Source organism: Cimex lectularius, unplaced genomic scaffold, assembly GCF_000648675.2.
Source record: "Cimex lectularius strain Harlan isolate CLEC.00 unplaced genomic scaffold, Clec_2.1 scaffold12, whole genome shotgun sequence".
In the NCBI taxonomy this organism is placed as follows: Eukaryota; Metazoa; Arthropoda; class Insecta; order Hemiptera; family Cimicidae; genus Cimex; species Cimex lectularius.
The window spans coordinates 3,036,087-3,055,264 of record NW_019392875.1 but is presented as its reverse complement, the minus strand read 5'-3'; the positions used below and the strand labels follow the sequence as shown (position 1 = coordinate 3,055,264).

General features: G+C 33.6%; 1 protein-coding gene across 7 annotated transcripts in view; it reads left to right on the top strand.

Moving 5' to 3' along the window:
• The window catches only part of LOC106673731 (protein phosphatase 1 regulatory subunit 12A), an 86,843-nt gene extending 70,052 nt beyond the window's left edge, over positions 1-16,791 (top strand). For 6 of the 7 annotated variants that reach the window (XM_014405941.2, XM_014405936.2, XM_014405939.2 and 3 more), the window contains 5 exons: positions 8,074-8,178; positions 8,253-8,360; positions 8,425-8,508; positions 8,609-8,707; positions 15,038-16,784. In XM_014405941.2, coding sequence (XP_014261427.1) covers positions 8,074-8,178; positions 8,253-8,360; positions 8,425-8,508; positions 8,609-8,707 — 396 coding nt within the window. In that variant the 3' untranslated portion in view covers positions 15,038-16,784. Of the gene's footprint in view, positions 1-8,073; positions 8,179-8,252; positions 8,361-8,424; positions 8,509-8,608; positions 8,708-15,037 lie in introns of all 7 variants that reach the window. The other variant, XM_014405937.2, reaches the window with a different exon arrangement.
• Positions 16,792-19,178: the final 2,387 nt, after the last annotated feature.

Below are 19,178 nucleotides of genomic sequence, written 5' to 3'. Positions count from 1 at the left end.
AAATTCATATGTGAGTCTTGTATAAAGTTAGTTTGGCAGTCAAGAGAGATTTCGGTCCTAAAAGGTCTTCCTCCTCCGTCCTAAGTATTTGACTTGAGTGGAAGTTAGTAGCTCCTTGTTTGTTGATGTAAATGTTCTTAGTCTTGCCCTCCACGTTTTTCACCAATCTTTGATAAATTTAAATTGTTATTGATTTATTGTTCCTGGATGTTGGAGGTTGCTTGGTTAGGATTCAGGTTAGAAGGCAGAGATGATGTTGATGGGTTGTGCAGGAAAGTCAGCAGTATAAATGGTATACATAGTGGGACCAAGAATGCTCCCTCGTGGGACATTGGCTTATATTGATCTGATCCGAGTATTTGTTGCTATACCTCTCCCTGAAATCTAAATTTTTTAAACCATTTTCCAGTTAAATTTAATGATCGGTTAACAATTTTGGCCCTCTTTCACCCTTAAATAGTGAAATTGCCTCTGACCATAGGCAGATTTATAGACCAGATTTTTTTTTTATCCCATCAGACAACTGAAGATCGAGATGGCCTGAGGGTTAATACTCGCATATAATTGGAAATCAACAATTTCTGTAAAATCCCATCACGACACACGATACATGTCATTTGTAAAACCAAATCATTACATAATTTATATAAAGCTACAGATATATTAATAAAATAAAATATATTAAATAAATAAAAAATTCAAAAAAACATATAAAAAGTTAAAAAACAAAACAAAAGATGCTTTCAGTAAAGTAGGGCTAAAAACATGTTTGTTTAAAATAATTGTGCCTTCGTTATGCATGCATTGTAAGGGTTTTTGTATAAATCGATTTGTGTTGTTTTTCTCCAAGGAGAAGAAAATAACACAGGATTGTATTAAATGTGATTTCAAATATAAAAAGTTACTTAAATGAAAATGGCTAAGAATAAAGTGGGGGGAAAACAATTTTTTTTTAAAATTTTTCTCTTTAAATGAGGGTTCGCAATAGCAGAGGTTATATGGTTATATATGAAAAAAGTATGTTGAATCCAGCGGCTCTGCATTCAAACCAGGGACCTTTACCTTACTGTGATGAGCACTGTGTCAACGCCTAAACCGTTGCGGCCACTAACGCCCCTTTTGGTTGGGTTTGTCAGATGTGTTGTGTTTTCTCGCCATCTTCAGTAGAAGGTTTTAACTAAGATAATTTTTTTTTAAGTGAGAGTACGAAATGCATTTGATGAACCAAAATGACCGTAACGACCAAACAGCACTTTCATTCTTGTGAGCTTTGCCCGTGTGATCTGTAGGGTGATAAAGCGCTAAATTTTGTTGTTACCGATTACTTCAGAACAGAAAGCCAAGAACACAATCTGAAAACTACTACAATGAAACATTGACAAAAATGGCATATACACAATAATATGCGAATGCATTGGCAAATACTTCGGACAGACATAACGAAAAATATAAGACAGATGCAAAAAAACATATAAAAATGTTATAAGACAACAAAGACAATTACGCGACTCACCTCATTGAAAAACCACCGGACCCCAGCAATACAGGCAAGCAAGAAACTTTTAATGACAACAAAAATGAGGAAAAATAAACATTTATTTGGAAAATTCACGAACATAACACATTTACCACTTTGTAAACAAGCAAATTAACAAAAGTTGTAGCACTTATTAAGAATAAGGATTAACCATCACAAAGACCAAACAACAATTTTTAAAAAACCTAAACTTAATACACCCAAGAACTGACAAAGGTAAAACTGATTTGACATCAGACACTCGGATGGCAAAATGCTGAAAGTCATCTGATAAACCAATCCAGCAATTTCACCCTCATCAGTATATCCATTATTCCTCATCGCAGTTTTTGGATAACAGGTCTCGTCCTATTTCATTTGTCAGACTAGCAGGACACAGTATTACCAGTTTTGTTGTATAAAAAATTAATCCAATTAATATGGTCAATTATGACCACAAAACAAATATGAATTAATAAAATATGAACTTCTAATTGTTATTTGGTTTTTTATTTACAATTGTACAATATAAAGCAACCAGTAGCACATCAGTTTAAGTCTTTAGTATTTAGTATCCCAATTTATGGATGGCTAATGTCCCTAAAGTTTGAGGAAATTAGTTTCATTATGATACATGAGGCTAAATCCTATTTGAGCAAGTACTGCAAACTAGGCTTATTTCTCATCTGTGACAACTGATGAGTATTTCACCTCAAATATGAAAGGATTTTTAATATTTTTTTAACATTCTTTATCAAATAAAGTAATTCCTTTCATTCAGGAAGACATAACATCAAATTACCGGGTGTGTGACAAAAGGACAATTTTATAACAGGTCTAACAACAGGGTCACTTACAGTTTGTTTCCACTCATGGGTTTTTGACTTATTCAAATGCTTTTCGGCATTGCGCCATCTTCAGTGAGGAACTGTTAGCTAAGAAACGTTTTTGAATAACTCAAAATCCTGCGGGTAAAGACAGACTTAAGTGACCCTGTGCCAGTTCAACATGTGTTCACAGACCAAAGCCCATCATCATTATTATAAATGACAAGATGTATAAAATAGATTTGAATCCAGAAGTGTGGCAAATATGAAGACACCCTAACCACTCATTGATCCCCCGAAGATGCATTTAAAATGACTGAATTTACATTTTAACTCTATTAGGTCATATTAATTAGTGTGACTGTGTTTCTTGGCAATCATCAAACATTTTATTGGCATTAGACAACTCATTAGTTATTCCTAATTCATTGTTTAGGTCAGACTATTTGTCTCCTCTGTCCCAATTCTTCTTAAAGGCCTTTAAAACCTCATTTGTACACTTTCAAACAGTAATCAAGGTCAATATGTAAAATAATATACTTTTAGTTTTAAAAATTTAATCATTTATTAATAGTATATTTTCTCTTTATGTAAGCTTAATTTTTGAATGTTTTAAAACAATTTCCTGTAACATGGAGGAACAACTGGGCGAATGATTTTTGTGAAATAGCTCTCCTTTGTAAAGCTGCCAAAAACTGATAACATCATAGTTATTATTAAAAAGCCATCAGCACAAATCAGGCCGATTTGTTTGGAAATATTTCCTCCTTTCAGTCAGATTCGGTAATATCGGTAAATTAATACCAATCAATTGTATAACTATTATTTTTCTAATATGTCATTTAAAGTTTATTGGCCCTTGTTTAACACTTCAGGCTAACTACAGTTATTGTTGGATCCCAGGGTGTGTTAGCCAATTCTAGATAAACAACAGCCAACGTGGGCCGATTTCAAATAGCATTTCTTTTTAAAAGTATATTTAACCTAACTCCTTTGTCCCTACGCTGTCTGCAATTTACTCTTGATTTTGAAAGCATTTCCTTATTTAAAATAAAACTGAGTAAAAAATAAAAGTAATTCTTATCATACGGGGAGGGCGTAATGAGCAAATACTCATTGACTCTCGAGGACAAGGTCCAAATACTTTACACTACCGTTTATGTATTATTATAAATTAAAATTCATTGGTTTCTACCATTTTTCAAACTGTGAGCCCCTAGCATGGTAAATACTAGTCAGACCTAACCACTAAACCACTGCGGTCCTAAAAAAATTTCCTATAAATACAAATGTTATAAAGGTAACTTTACATGTTATATCATTTTAATCAAGAAATTATAGTTTTTTTTAAATTCTAATAAGCAAATTTGATTTAATTAAACTAAATTATTATTATTTCATAAAAATAATAGGTTTATATATATTAATCTCAAAACAGTCGAACTAAACATCAGCCAACTGTTTTCCCTAAGTAGGAAATGTTAACAAATGTTCATCAAACTAAATTTAGAAGCATTCTTAAAATAAAATGGAATTCTTAATTGGAAGAATGGAAATATAGACAAGATGAGTTCTGTTAAAACAGTATATTAATCAATTTTAACATTTTTTTATATTTTAAACAAAATTTTCTGACAAGTAAAATTTTCATTTGATTATCCAAAGGAGAAGAGAATTAAAATTATCACGTTATTTTCAATTATGTTGCAATATTGGTACATAAATAGTTCACGAAACAAACAAGGCATATATAACGTTTTGGTAAGCCAGTATTTGGCTGAGTTTTAAATTCGACTGTTGGGAAGGATGTTATTCTGGGGAATTATACAATGCTAAACTTAGGATCCCTCCCCCGCTCCCTTATTGGTCGACCATAAAGTTTTCGCCCGTGTATTTTTGTGCAGAGTAATTAAACCCACTCCTTTGAAAGGGGGAACATGAAATTATTTTCGGTTTTAATAGGTTTTATTAATGAGACAACAAAGTGGGGCCGTTACGGTATTTTTTTTTTTTTTTTTTCAATCTGTGGACTTAATCCAAGAATAATTTGCAAAAGAACTCCCTCCCTTGGTTGTAAGGTGTCGGCCTTGAAGTTATTTCCTTGCCTTGTAAACACTGTCAATGAGATCGAAAGTTCATCGATTGGAAACGGTTTTTGAAATTTAATTAAGTTTGAGATTTTTTGCAAAAATAATTGAAACCGAAAATAATTTTTATTTTTGTGCAATTTTACCAGTCAAAGTAATCATCCTACCCAAGACGATAACTGAACATAAAAGAATAAATTAATGACCAAAGGTAGGCGCCAATCCACCAAATAAAAACAATTTTCTTCAAAATGACCAGTTTCACAAGCAATATATTTCTTACATCTTCAGGTTTCTACAATGACAAATTGCTTGCAAAACAGGTCATTTTGAAAAAAAAAATTTTTATTTGGTAGTTTGACACCTGTGATCACTATTTTCTCAAATCCACATCATCTTTCTACTTCATACGAATAAATTAAAGCTAATTTTATCATTATCAACCCTCTTCAAATATGATGATAGAAAGGGGGGAAAAAGAGAATTTGGCAAAAGGACTGCAAAAATGATTATTTGAAGAATAAGTTATACATAGCTATCTGGTCATACAAAAGAGCTAATCATACAAGGTGTTGCCTATAAGGGGTCAAATCACTTTAAAATTTAGTATTATGTATAATTTCCGGGACTGACTTGTCAGAGTACACACTAAAGGATTGAAAATTTCGACAGTGCATTCCTATATTGTGTATAGTGCTAAGAAAAGATTTTTTGAAATTCCATCCCTAAGGGGATTATATGTACAATTTTTTACCATGCAGAGACTGAAGTGAATTGAAAGAAAAATTTGAGAACAAAAGCCATACTAGCACTTTTGTATCACATTAAAACAGAATAGGCATGGACAAAGTCGCTGGTAAAAGCTAGCTATAAATACATTTTAGATTTTGAAAGAAGTTGAAAGGCGTTGGCTTTACGAGCTTGCACATTCCAACCGATATTGGTCTTATCATGCAATCTCCAGTAGTATTATCTTTAGCTCTTCGTTAAGCTTAAGTCTTTTTATTAGATTTATTATTATTATTAGTTTAACAAGGGCTCCCTTGAGTCTTCAGGCCTTTGCTTTTTCAGGACCTTAGGCCGTTACCCCATCAAAGAGTATGTTCTGCTGTTTTTGCTTTTTTTGCAATATCTGCACATGCTTTCTGCAGTATATACAATGCCTCTGGAGTCCGCACTAGGTTTAGCAGTTCGATTGTTAATTTCTGTGATGGTCCTTTAATGAACTTTTTCACATGTCATTCTGCCCTACTAAGAAAAAATGCTATATCTCCGAATTTTCTGACTTTTTTTAAACCATTATATTCTTAGTCTGTTTCCTATTGAAAAACAATAAAATCGAAGTAAATTGGTCCAGAATTATTAAAAATATCATTTTAAAATATCAACGTATTGTATATAGGTTAAAACGTTTGGGAGAAAATACCAGTAAAAAAATTAATTAACAAAAATAAAAAGTGCTTGTGTTACTAGATAAAATTAATGCATGTGCCCCTTAAGTTATTTTCCACTTGTTTTACGCCATAAAAACTCATTTCCTGCATAAAACGTATCAAGAGATGGATTGTATTGAACGAAGGAAATGGAAATTCAGTGCTATTAATTTAAATGTGTGATTCATTATGCATTAAGTTACTATTGCATTGTAAAAGAAATTATAATTAATATTACAAATATTTGCTAGTTAAATTTAATGCAACAACATTTTTTTTTTATTTTTAAGAAAAAACATTAAATAAGAGTGAATCAATAAATAAGTTATAAATTTTAATTAAAAAAAGCTTTTGGGATTATAAAAATAGTCCTAGGCCAAAAACTTTTAAAAAAGATTTGAAAGCTTAACTAAAGGTCTTTTAGCATGGAAAACTTCAAAGCTCAATTTCCAAAAGCTATAAAAACAGTAGAAACGGCAGTTCTTAGCAGGGCAGCATTGCCCTGGAATCCCATTGAACCGACGACTTATTCTTAACCCATGAGAGATTTTCAGATATTGATTTCATGGCATAATCATGTAAGTAGCCAAAGATTGACTGAGTGGTTTACAGGCAGAAAAACCTAAACAAAAACAAGGTAAAGATGAAGAGATGAATAATAAAAGAAGAAAATGTTCTAGTTGTTCAGGAAAAAAAATACCTTACTCAGACCAATGAACGAATTGTTTTTAAAAGTGCGTTAGCCTTATCTGAATATGGTATATGATGTTACACCTTGATTCATGTCAAGGTTTAAGAACCCCAATTCTATTTATATTTGCAAAAGAGGTCTGCCAAAGATTTGTCAAGATTGCGCACTTTTTTCACCTCGTTTTACACCTTCACTCAGGGTTAAAATTCTCATTCATCCTCTAGACGAAATAAAGCGGGATAATTAATCGCATTATTTCATTGAAAAATAAGGAAGACGTGTGCGAGTTCATTTTCAAATCATTTTACAAACAACTGAAGCGTTTACAACAGAGAGAGAAAAAAAATGTTTCTTCTTCGTAATTAAGGCTATTTTGGTTTCTTGGCAGGTTGGTTGCAGTCGTCAAAGATACAAAAAGCTCGAGACACCTCATGACTTGGTTCATTCCCAAAAAGTCTGAACTGCTATTTTCCAATTACGTCAGTAGTTTGATCCTTGGAATATTTAATTATAATTATAAGATAATTTTTATATTATAATTACTCTCTTAAAGGCATCGCAATAAAAAAATTAATCACTATATCATATAGAACCAGTTAAACTAAAATGACATTTAAAATCTCCTTTATGTAAATTATATAAATAACAAAGCAGAGCAAAATAAAAAACGACCAAGATTTACATCATAATATTGGAGATGGAAGGGTTTTTGGTGGGAGGCAGGTTGGATCTATTTTAGTGCTAGTAGGAGAGTCTTTATAATTGTGAGATAGTGTTCAGTTGTTTGTGTTCAACCATGTCCTACCAACCGAATTATCGGAGGACAGCGTCTCGCCCTTCAAGTCTGTACTCTTCCTCTTCAATCCTTGGAGGTGGACGACCAAAGTTTTGCTTTTCTCTTGGCAGGTCGACTCTTTAAAATTTGTGCTCTAGTTTCTGGAATAGAACAAAATGTCTTTATGTACACAAAATGGTTACGTCTTGTATTTATTGTACTTTTTTCATGAAAGACCTGAAAAGACAAGAGCAAAAAATAAAGTATGTTTGTTTAAATAATTGGTTTTTAAAACAATTATTATTGTAGGTTACAATGGAACTTTATCGCAATCTTCCCCTTATCTCGGGAGTCCTTCTTCTAGTCCTTCTTATACTAGTTATGGAGGTACTTCTTCGGGATATGGTGGACTTCTACTACCAAGTAGTTCTACCACTTCAATGCACAATCTATCTTCTTCCCCGTCTCTTTATTCGTCTCTTCTATCAAGTAGTTTAGGGCCGTCTTCTCGATCCAGCTCTCCGGGCTACACTTCGTATTCTCCGACTTTGAGAAGCCCTTCCACCTCAAGATACCCTAGTAGGACGAGTAGTTTCAATAGGCATTTGTCTAGGTCAAGACCATCGGATACATTTCTGACGGGAAGCAGCAAAAGTCTTGCCTCCGAAGGTTATGAAGTACGAGTGGTTTCGTAACATCCTGAAGTCTTCTAATTACGTTAATAATCTTACTCGTCTGTTTTAGAGTGGAGGCGAACAGTCAGAGGCTTCTTCTCGTCTGAATTCACTCTCAAGAGAGGAAGAAAATAAAAGTGAAGCTACTGAAAATGGTGAAATTGATTATAAGAAAGTACGTGCTTCTTTCATACCCCGCTTTTTTAATAAAAAAATGATAATTAATTTTTATTTTTATTTTCCATACAGTTGTATGAGCAGTCTCTTATTGTAAATGATCGCCTTCGGGAAAAACTAAGAACAACTGAAGAAGAATTGAACGGAATGAAAGCCGAAGCAGAAAAGAATGCTGCTATGGTATGACGAAAACATTAATTTACAAAATCTAATAAATATTAATTCATTAAACGTACTGTTACAGATCAGAAATTCTTTGTCAGAATCGGAGAAACGGGAAAGAAGAGCTATGGAGAGAAAACTTTCCGAAATGGAAGAAGAACTCAAGGTAAATGACTCTAATGTTATAATTTAGCGATATTTTTAATTTCAGGGGTGCACTCAAATTAAAAGGAATTTTTTTTATTAATTGGTATTCAATTTTACAGCAATTACAAAAACTGAAATCTGATAATGAAAGGCTGCGTGCTGAGAATCGAGCCTTGACTCGAGTAGTATCAAAACTCACTGCCTCTCACACAAAATAGGTAATCTCAGCGTGTGAACAGAGTGGTTTTAGGTTTTTGTTTTGTTGTTTTCTTTGGCTTGTTTATTAATTAATTTTTTAATTTTTTTTTCATAATATGCACGCTGAGTTTCAAAAGTTTGTTTAAGTGGGGGACAAATTTTAACTATCTATGAAAGGGTTGTTTAAGAGAACACTTCTTGCACTTTAGGCATGTTTTATTTTATTTATTGGAAAGAAAATTAGTACATTTTATTTATTTTCGTTTTTAAATATTACACTCACTGGTGACAAATTCTGCTTACTTGGAACATATCTTATTTTGTATATTATCTTGGTTTTTATTTGATTGTTGGTTGATTTTGTTTATAATTAGTGAATGAAAGAGAGAGAGAGAAAAGGAAAATTTCAAAACTTGAAAATTTGAAAAAATTGGTTATTATAAACTTTGATGACATGAAGTATTTCTTCCTCTTGCCTTGACTTCTCAAGATGGAGTTGTAAGATTCTTTACCTCTCCCAAGCCATTTTATAGGATTATAATATTATTATGATGTTTTATTTCTGAGATGATAAACTTCAAATAATCACACTGTCGGGTACTAAATTTGTAGTGTTTTTTCCATTTAATTTTGTAATTCCGTACTCCCAGAACTTTTCAGGTTTTTGAGCAATGAACTCCTTTCTGCAATCTATAAGCATAGCAAAGTTTTTCATATAAATGTAGATTTTTGTAAAGCCTAAAATATGTGAAAATCTATCGGGTAATGTCGGGTGAGTACGGTTGGTGGGGTAGCGCATCCCAGTAAGCTCCGATAATTTCCCGTCTGCATAGACATGTGGGATACATCGTTACCCTGGTGGGAAATAATTCTCCCAACGGCCATTTTTGGTCTATTACTTAATTTTAATTTCTCCGATTGTTTGCAATATTCACTAGAATTAACCAGTTATGTTAGGCAGATAAGCACCCCCTTCAAATCCCACCAAATGCAAAATATTCTTAAGACGCAATCCAGCTTATGATTTGTGAAAAGCGGTTCGTTGCAATTTCCACAGAATTTTCCTCTATGAACACCTTTGTAAAACACTCACTTTTTATCCCGTTATCAATCTTTTTAAAATTTGGTTGTTTATCTTACGTTTTAGAAGGGAATCGCAGGTAGAGATTCTCAATCAATTTGTAAGGAACCCTACATTGCTCCGACAAATGTATCCAGCTGCTCTCAGAGATATTTTAAGTGTCATAGATTGTGGATTATTTGTGATGAAAGCTAAAATTTGGTCATCATCGACAGTTGAAGAACAACCAGTCATCACCATACCATCACAAATTTTAGCAGTCTGAGCTGTGATTTTTCTCACACACCCACACAAAACACCCTGCAAAAATACGAGATCTCGAACAAAACTAGTGAATAAACATTTCTTAGCTTATTCCATTTCAGATCTTTTTTATGTAACAATAAAAACAGACTTGAAAGATCTTGGTTAAATAATCAATCATCCAAATATACAACAGGATTATTATTAAGGCTTGTTTACAAAGTTCACTAATTTGTTATTTGCATAATTATACTGACGTTAATCCAAATATCAAAAAGTCACATTAGTATAGAAGAACCAAAACCTTGGAAGCAAAAAAGCAAGAAAAAATTAAACTAAACCTAGGTTTAATTTCCTCTTTTCTATCTTACTTTACTGGTGGGTATTTCAAATATATATTACATATAGGAGAATAAGAAAAATATAAAAAGAAAGAAAATGATCCCTCTCGTGCTGGCATTTTTGAAAAAAAAAAGTCCATTTGTAACTATGTTCGGTTTGAATGCCGCGCTCGATTCAAATTCAGGACGTTTATCTGGTTATCTGCGACAATGCCTAAACAACCATGGCCACTGACCCCCCCCCCTAAATTACCGTCATACCTATCTGGGTGATTTTTAGAACAAATAAGAATGCAGAATTATCAAAAAGTACTGCGTACCGTCAATTTCCAACTTACATGTCCAAAAAAAGAAGTTTAAAAAAATCCTCAATGCATGTAATTCTCTGAACAGGAAAAAGCCTGAATTTTTAAATGTCCTGCAGTTTGTTTACCTCATATTCTTGGGCATGCAAAGGCCTTTTTTACCTTAAAAGTATTTTTTTAAATGTCTCATGAAGTATCCCAATTTGACGGTTTAATATGTTATAAAAATTATTGACTTAAGATCCCAAAAAATTGAATTGAACACTCAGCCGAAACATTTTTTACATTTTTAATTTGGTCTTCCTTTCCTTGCTGGGCCTGTATTTCTGTATAGTCAATTTTTTAAACACTACAGAATTGCAGACATGCTGAAACTGGCAACGTTCTGAAACAATTCTGACAAACCAACCCGGCAAGGATGGGCAGATCAAAACGATCAGGAACAACCAAATTTCAAGTTCATCATGAAAAAATCCCACAATTTAACTTCTTTTTTTTTTTTTTTTTAGCTCATATTGCAAAAAAAATTTACATCAGGAACACACCGATGAATAAGAAAAATTGCTTTCCCTGGTTGTAATGACTGCTTCCTTCCTTTTTTTTTTCATATTTGTAAAACATTTTTGTATGCTGTTCCATTTCTCCAATAGCCAAATCATTTTAAAGATGATGACCCCGTGACAGAACCTTTCTTATGAGATGGTCCCAAACATGTTCGATTAATTTTAAGATACAGAGTTCTTGCTTGCCTTTCAAGGGCTTGGCTCTGTGGTGTTCAAGTACTCAGAAAAGCCTCTTAATTGGCTGTGGATTATCATAAGCAACAATTTAGAGCCTAAGGTATAAAAAGGCACTATTTGATCTTGTAGGATCATCTCCACATATTTTAAGGCCGCTTGGATTGGTACCAACTCGGTACTTGCCATCCCAGAATACCCAGTCCATTCGCAAGGTCTTCTCAGGATGTTTGTTCTATTCCTCTATAGGCCATTGGTGTTTGCAAGTCTTAGTTTTTCTATGGTGTTTTCTTGTGGGAAGGAGGCCTCTTGATCTTTGACCCTTTCAGTCTTTTAACAGTTGACCACGAGTTTTATATTCCAGCAATCAAGTTTTTCATGCCAGAAGCTTTTGTGCTTACGGATCTCCCTCCATTTTTAATCCTTAAAACTGACGAACAATGAATGTCAGGTGATAAGGATGAACAATGATTTCCGTTCTTCATGGAGGGCCAGAGGCTGAGTCATTGCACTTAAATGACTCACTACACAAACAAAATTAACAGAGTAAAGAAAATAAAGAGATAAATTGTGACTCAGGGCTAACAAAAGGTAAAAACTAATGAAAAAGAGCACTGAAAAGAATCAAGAAAAACTTGAAACCTTTGTCTTGTGGTAAACAGCAATCAATTCCCGTCTCTTATGGAACAAATAATATTACTATGTCTTTCCAACTTCAGGGTCTCTGGCGGCCATGTAGATGTAGATATAATTGCAGGGTATAGTGTATTGCGCCTTTTATGAGCTATTGTATCCCCCGTTCTCTGCCTAAAGCACATCGGTGTCCTATTTCATCAAGAAACTTGATTAATAGGCCCGGTTTTAGTGGTTGAAGCTCTTCTACAGTCACATTATACATCCCAAAACATTTCCTCCTGCGGGCTAATGTAGCTCCACAGTTTGTTAGTAAATGTGTTGGTGTCTCTTCTGCCTCCTTGCAGAATCTACATGTGCCATCTTGGATTGTTCCAGTTTTCTTTAGGTGTCCATTTAATCTACAGTGTCCTGTTAGAATTCGCAGTCTGTTCCTGCTTCCTTTGACGCATTCTGTGATTTCTTTCTTGCCAAAATTGGTTAGAGATTCTTGGATTGTCTATGTCCAATGAGTGAATTCCATTGTTCCTTCATTTTCTTTTTGTCCTTCTGTCTGAGATATTCGTTAATAGTGTGGATTCCTATGCCACAAAAGGGTTCGGGTCCTATCAGCGGTGTGGCAGCCCCTTTCCTTGCAAGGGTGTCCGCTTTCTCATTGCCTTCTACTCCCATGTGGCCTGGAACCCAGTAGAGGCTGACTTTATTCTGCATACCTAATATGTTTAGGTTTTGCAGTTCAGCACCATCCTTGAACTAATGGTACTGGCTATCTAATGGCATGATAGCTATATTCTTGTTTTTATACCCTTTGCTTAGATTGAATTGGGTACATCTTTCAATTGCATGAATCTCAGCTTGGAAGATACTGGTGAATTTTCCCATGGGTTCTGAGCATTTGTTTCCAGGTCCAAATAATCCTGCCCCTGTACCTTCTTGTGTTCTAGATCCATCTGTGTACCAGAGGATGGCACCATTTTTAAAGGAGTTATTTCCCTCTCTTTCCCATTCTTTTTTGGTACCCAGGTTTATTTGGAATTTTTGGTTAAATTCAAACCTCCTGTTCATGTCGTCTCTTGGAGTCATGAGTGACGGATGGTCTTTCCATAGTTTGTTGCTATCTCTCCATTTCAGTTTTATTCCTGTTGGAGGTTTCTCTTTGATAAGGTTGATGATGGTTTTCTGCGCTGTCCTTTCTACCTTGTGATATAGCGGGATTAAACCTAGTATTTTTTCCATGCTAATTGTAGGACATGTTCTCATTGCTCCCATTATGCAGATGCATGCAATGCATTGTGAGTTTTTTCCTTTTGGTTATTTGTTCTGCTTTATCAGCCCAGACTATAGCTCTGTATGTAAAGTAAAGGTCTTACTATCATGGTGTACATCCATAACAGGGTTTCCGGTCTACATCCCCAGTTTCTTCCTGCTATTCTTCTGCACACCATCAAAGCTCGTGTCGCCTTCATGATGGTTGAGCTGATGTGTTTCTTAAATGTTAGTGTTTTATCTAGTTTGATGCCCAGATATTTGACTTATGGAACAAATAATATTACTATGTCTTTTCCAACTTCAAGGTCTCTGGCGGCCATAGTCTCTTTATTGACTGTGGGCTAAAAGATCAATTGTGGAATTGACTCTCCTTTATTAACAAACTGAAAAAGTATACTTTTCACTTATTTCTCTATGTATTAACATCGTCTTTCTAATGAGGCTGTACTGTTCTGATGGCTCTGCTTTTTGATGGAAATCAGCAGGTTTCTATCTTTTTTTCTCAATTTTATTTTAGGCATTGAATGGGCCATGGCCACTGGCGTATAATTTTCCTTAATTCTTACCTAGAGGGAGGTCAGTTTTTGTTTTTCTGGTTGAGATGTCGAGAGACTTCTTTTATTATTTTGCACCTGATGAATGTGATGATTTGGGACCAATTTGTGGGTCTAGTCCAAAACGTGCCTGTTCGTTGCCTTCAATCCCCTTGTGTCCTGGCACCCTATCAGGGTTACCTGAGGAGGTGGATTAGTCTACAGCTTTCAACACTGTTTGGTAACCCAAGAATAAGTATATCTGGTCTTTTTTTATCCTTTTTTAATTATTTTTGTCCAGTTTTTGGAGCTCAGCTTGAACAATTTATGGTGTGAAGCCTAATGGTTTCTCTAGGTCAAAATTTAACTCCTGACCCACTCGATGTTCTATTTTAGATCCATCTGTATACAAAATGTGTGGTGATTAGTGACCGTTAATCGATAATTATTCAGAAATCGTGAGATGCGGTCTGGTGTGATGTAGGTTTCAGATAAACATTTTCTTTATCGTGCCAACGTTTCGATCTTCATTGAGATCATCTTCAGGGCCTGGGATTTACAAACATTGTATAAATTAACAAATACATGTATTATGTGGAAAAAAGTGAATTTATACAATGCAAAATATATTTTTTATATTCGATCAAAGTATTTCTACTCACTCCAAGTGTTTTTCTTCTGTGCAATTGTGCTATTCTTGCGTGTCGTGTTGAGAGTGTTGTATACAAAATAGGGCCCTTCTAATTAGTTTCAGGGGTTGATTTTTATTTGTAAGGGTTTGCCAAAATTTTCTTTTAATTTTTGTCAGACAGTTTGTAGGTTTTTTTTGTATTTTACGATGGCTCAGGTTTTTATTTGATTTTGTTTTAAAAGTCTGTTTGAACTTTTGTACATCATCCTCCTGGATTTAAGTATGAAAGTGTGGAAATTACAGTGCCATTTCTAATGTTGAAATAGGGCAATTATGCATGCCCCTAAAACGAAAAGACATGCCATTCTTGTGACTTATTTTCTAAGGTGTTTTTGATATTATTTTTGACAAGGAGTTTATTTTTGTTCTGAAGTTTTAATTATATATGAATTTTAAACAATGTAATATAAAATAATAAGTGTTTTTGTGAATCTGTCCAGTTGTGGCATGTTTTTGCCATTTTTTAAATATTTTTATTACGTTTAATTTACTGTACCGATCGTTTTATTTGTTACAGCAACTTGAACAGCTTAAATGCGAAAACCAGCGGCTGAAGGACGAAAATGGAGCATTGATTCGAGTGATAAGTAAACTGTCGAAATGACTACTAATCGGTCATAGTGATCGTCTGACATCAGCGAAGGCTTTTATCATTAAGTTATACAATGTTTTCAAATTGCTGACGTCAATTATCATTTTTCTAATAATGTTGTACAATATTTAATACCAACGAATTTTTAATGTTATCGCAGTGGTAATAATTCATATTCTGTAGTCGGAAGCGTAAACTAACATAAATTAAGGATAGGTCTTTCTATTAGAGGATCGTCTTCTGTACTTATTAGATTTGTACAGTTAATTTTTTTCTTCTTCTTTCAAACCCGATGATATTGTAAAATTACATCAAATATGTATAAAACTATTTATTTTGTTGTTGAAATTTTTAATTGCATTTTAGTGATTTTTTTTTGTCTCAATTAGGCTGTGTCCTTGTTACATTTCAAAATCGTTTGCCTCAACTGAAATTGCAAACACAACCTTTCAGGGCATTTCACTTTTTATGTTCACATCGTGGATTTAATCTATTCAATTATTTAATAATTTTCATTTGTGTGTATTATTTGTCAAAAGCAATATATTTATAAACAACAGGGGGGTTTTTGGGGTTGAAACATCTACTTGACAATTTTTCTTGTAATAATTGATATTTTTACACAATAAATTTCATTCCTATTTGGAAATAAAAATATTTATAAACAAAAATGTATAACTTTTTTTTTAAAGAAAAAAAGCTTAATATAACACAAATCATTGTAAAATATGTAAATAGGTCAAAATTTCAAGAAACTGATATTTGTCATTATATACCAATAAATTTTATTATGAATTATTGCCAACGATTTTATTCGGCGAATGTCTTTCTTTGTCTTCTCTTGTGTCATTCTTCGAGTACACAAAATGTAAATAGAATTCGGTTTTTATTTATTGCTTTTAATTTTACTTGCGGTCACTAAATCATGAAGCAAAGAACAACGTGACTAAAGGGTAAAATTTTGCACTGTTAGTTGTAATTAACACTCATATCTACGATTAAGTCCAAAGTTATCTTTCTTTATAATTTCTGCCTGTATTTTTCCTTGATATACTTTTTTCTAGTCCTTAGGATTTTTTTTACCATTGTTGTCTTTTTAATTATACTAGTTTTTACTCATTACTACAGAAAATTCGCTTTTTCTTTTTTTTTCTGGGCTATAAAAGGTGAAAATGTACACATAGTTCTTTATAAATAAATATAAAAAATGTAAAAAAGTAATAATAATAATAAAACACGGTGCAATATTTTTATCGCTTGTTCCATATTATACAATAATAATTATCATAATTTTTATTTCAGCACTTGTTGAAAATAACACAGGATTTTGTAATATACAAGAAAAAAATTGTTTGCTTTATTAGACAAAATGTAAATTTTAAAATATCCAAAAATCAATCTTGTAATTCTATTTTTTATATTTAATTAGATGATAAAGATAGGAAATACGTGCCTTTTGCTTCACCCTGTTAGATCCTCCATAATTACTTTTATTATTTTTAAGTGATTAAACATATAATGTGGAACTGGACAGATTGTAAGACATATTGAAATTTTTTTATTGGCCATGTGCCTTTAAAAATCATGAAATTCCTTCTCCCCTTTACCTGTACTCATAAAAAAACAAAAACTGATTGTATTGTTGGCTTTATAAATTAATTGAATTAAAAAACAACATATTTTAATTATTCAATTGATATATCCTACAAATGTCCTTCATCATAAAACAATTGTATATCGACAAAAATATGGGTAATGACCCCAATGAGACATATCCTAGAGTACCAAGACAACCAGAGAAAATGAACAGCTAAAAGGAAAAAAAGAAAGAAAAAATTTCAAAGGATCAGACAGCCAAGCTGTCCTAAAAGTATACATGTAAAAAAATTCATACAAAATTTCAAAAACGTAAATTTGGGTAATGTACAAGCAGACAAATTGACTGCAAGACACTGACACTGGCTCTGAGAAAACACCTAGTTACCCCAGTCAACATGAGTCTATATTCAAGATGGCCCAGACCCTATATGGATTGATAGGGATATATGCAGGTCAGAGACAAAACAATTCAATGATGACTGTAGCATAAATGCAATGAGAACAAGTAACAGACACATATCTTCAAATGTGTATCAACTGCTCAACGGAGATCAACTAGGGTACCAAGATGACCTGGGAAAAAGAATTGCAGCAATCACTTCTTAAAAAAAAGATCGAGTATGCATTGAACTAAGGAACTAGGAAAAGTACAATAAGCTAGAAGGCTGCAGTGCTTGGGAATATAAAATCCCTTTTGATCATCGTGAAAAGCAAGAAAATACTGCTTAAGCAATTAGCAGACATCTGGTGGTGAGGAAATCAATATCTATTGCTTATATACAAAATATGAGACCTGCTCAGGATTGTGGAGTTATCGTGATTGCATCCAATCACACCCTAAAACCTTTTGACTCCGTGTAGAATAAAATCTTGTGGTTTATGTGTGGTGATTAGTGACCGTTAATCGATATTTATTTAGAAATCGTGAGATGCGGTCTGGTGTGATGCAGGTTTCAGAAAAACATTTTCTTTATCGTGCCAACGTTTCATCTTCATTGAGATCATCTTCAGGGCCTGGGATTTACAAACATGTATTATGTGGAACAAAGTGAATTTATACAATGCAAAATATATTTTTTATTCTCTTCATTAATTTCGTGGTCCACTTGACCAATTAATACATTACAGTTAATTAAGGTTTTCTGTTGAGATGAAAAAAAGTTAATGGCACGAGCGGGATTCGAACCCACGATCTTCGGCTAGATACGCCGCTGCTCTACCACTTGAGCTATCGTGACCTCGACCCACTCGGACAGGGTCGACAGTGGGGTTGAGATAGGAAGTTGATGTCTGAGTGGGTCGAGGTAACAATAGCTCAAGTGGTAGAGCAGCGGCGTATCTAGCCGAAGATCATGGGTTCGAATCCCGCTTGTACCATTAACTTTTTTTCATCTCAACAAAAAACCTTAATTAATTGTAATATATTTTTTATATTCGATCGAAGTATTTCTACTCACTCAAAGTGTTTTTCTTCTGTGTAATTGTGCCATTCTTGCGTGTCTTGTTGAGAGTGCTTGTAGTTTATAACGTGCCAAGAGGACAAAACCTATTCTGGCAAATGGAACTGAAGGAGAAAGTTTATACGAGACAGAAATATATACATGAATGGACAAAGCAATAAACTTTCATGCAGTGGCCGAAGTCACAAAAGCCTTTTAAAGACAAAACTTGGTTCAAAACACATCAGATTGGTCAGTCATTTTGAAAGTAGGGTAGTGAAAACTTGTTCGGTCAGATTATGTGACAAATTACATATATTTATGAACCCAAATTATTTTGATCTACTGGTGGCATGGCTCTGAGTGCTGCTATTCATCTTGCTATTTGAAAGGGCCACATCGGACATTTCTTGCTCTTTCAATTGCCTAAATAGTTCATTTAAAACTGTTTAAATTTTTATTTCCTCGCCTCTGACAATATATCTATTTCTGGGACTAACTTTTAAAAAGGCTTTTTTTGGCTCTTTTAGCTTTGTTCTGGACTGCAAGATAGTGAATCTTGTTTCTTGTCGGTCGTTTCTTGAAAGATCAAGGCATGGAACTTGGACATGGTAGTCTTTGTGCCTACCGAAGTGGTTTATCCCCATTTGACAAATGGTCATCCCAGTTTGCTTGAACAGCCTGACTGTTTCGATTAATCCTGTGCGTTTTGGGCCTTAGGATACTAAGAAGGCGTGGGAAAATAATTGAAAAAAGGAAAAAAAGAAAGAAAATAACTCAAGCAATCAGACAGCTAAGCAGCCCTAAAATTATTAGTACATAATATCACAACCAAAATCTCCAAAACTTGGTAGCATATACAGGGTGTCATTTTTTGACGCACCATTGGAAAATCAATGCGGGTGTGTCTAATTATGACTCGGCACATTTTATTTTGTTAGTCTCGTACCAAAAAATAGGCGAGTCACTTTTCGACGCACGGCACATTTTATTTTGTTAGTCTCGTACCAAAAAATAGGCGAGTCACT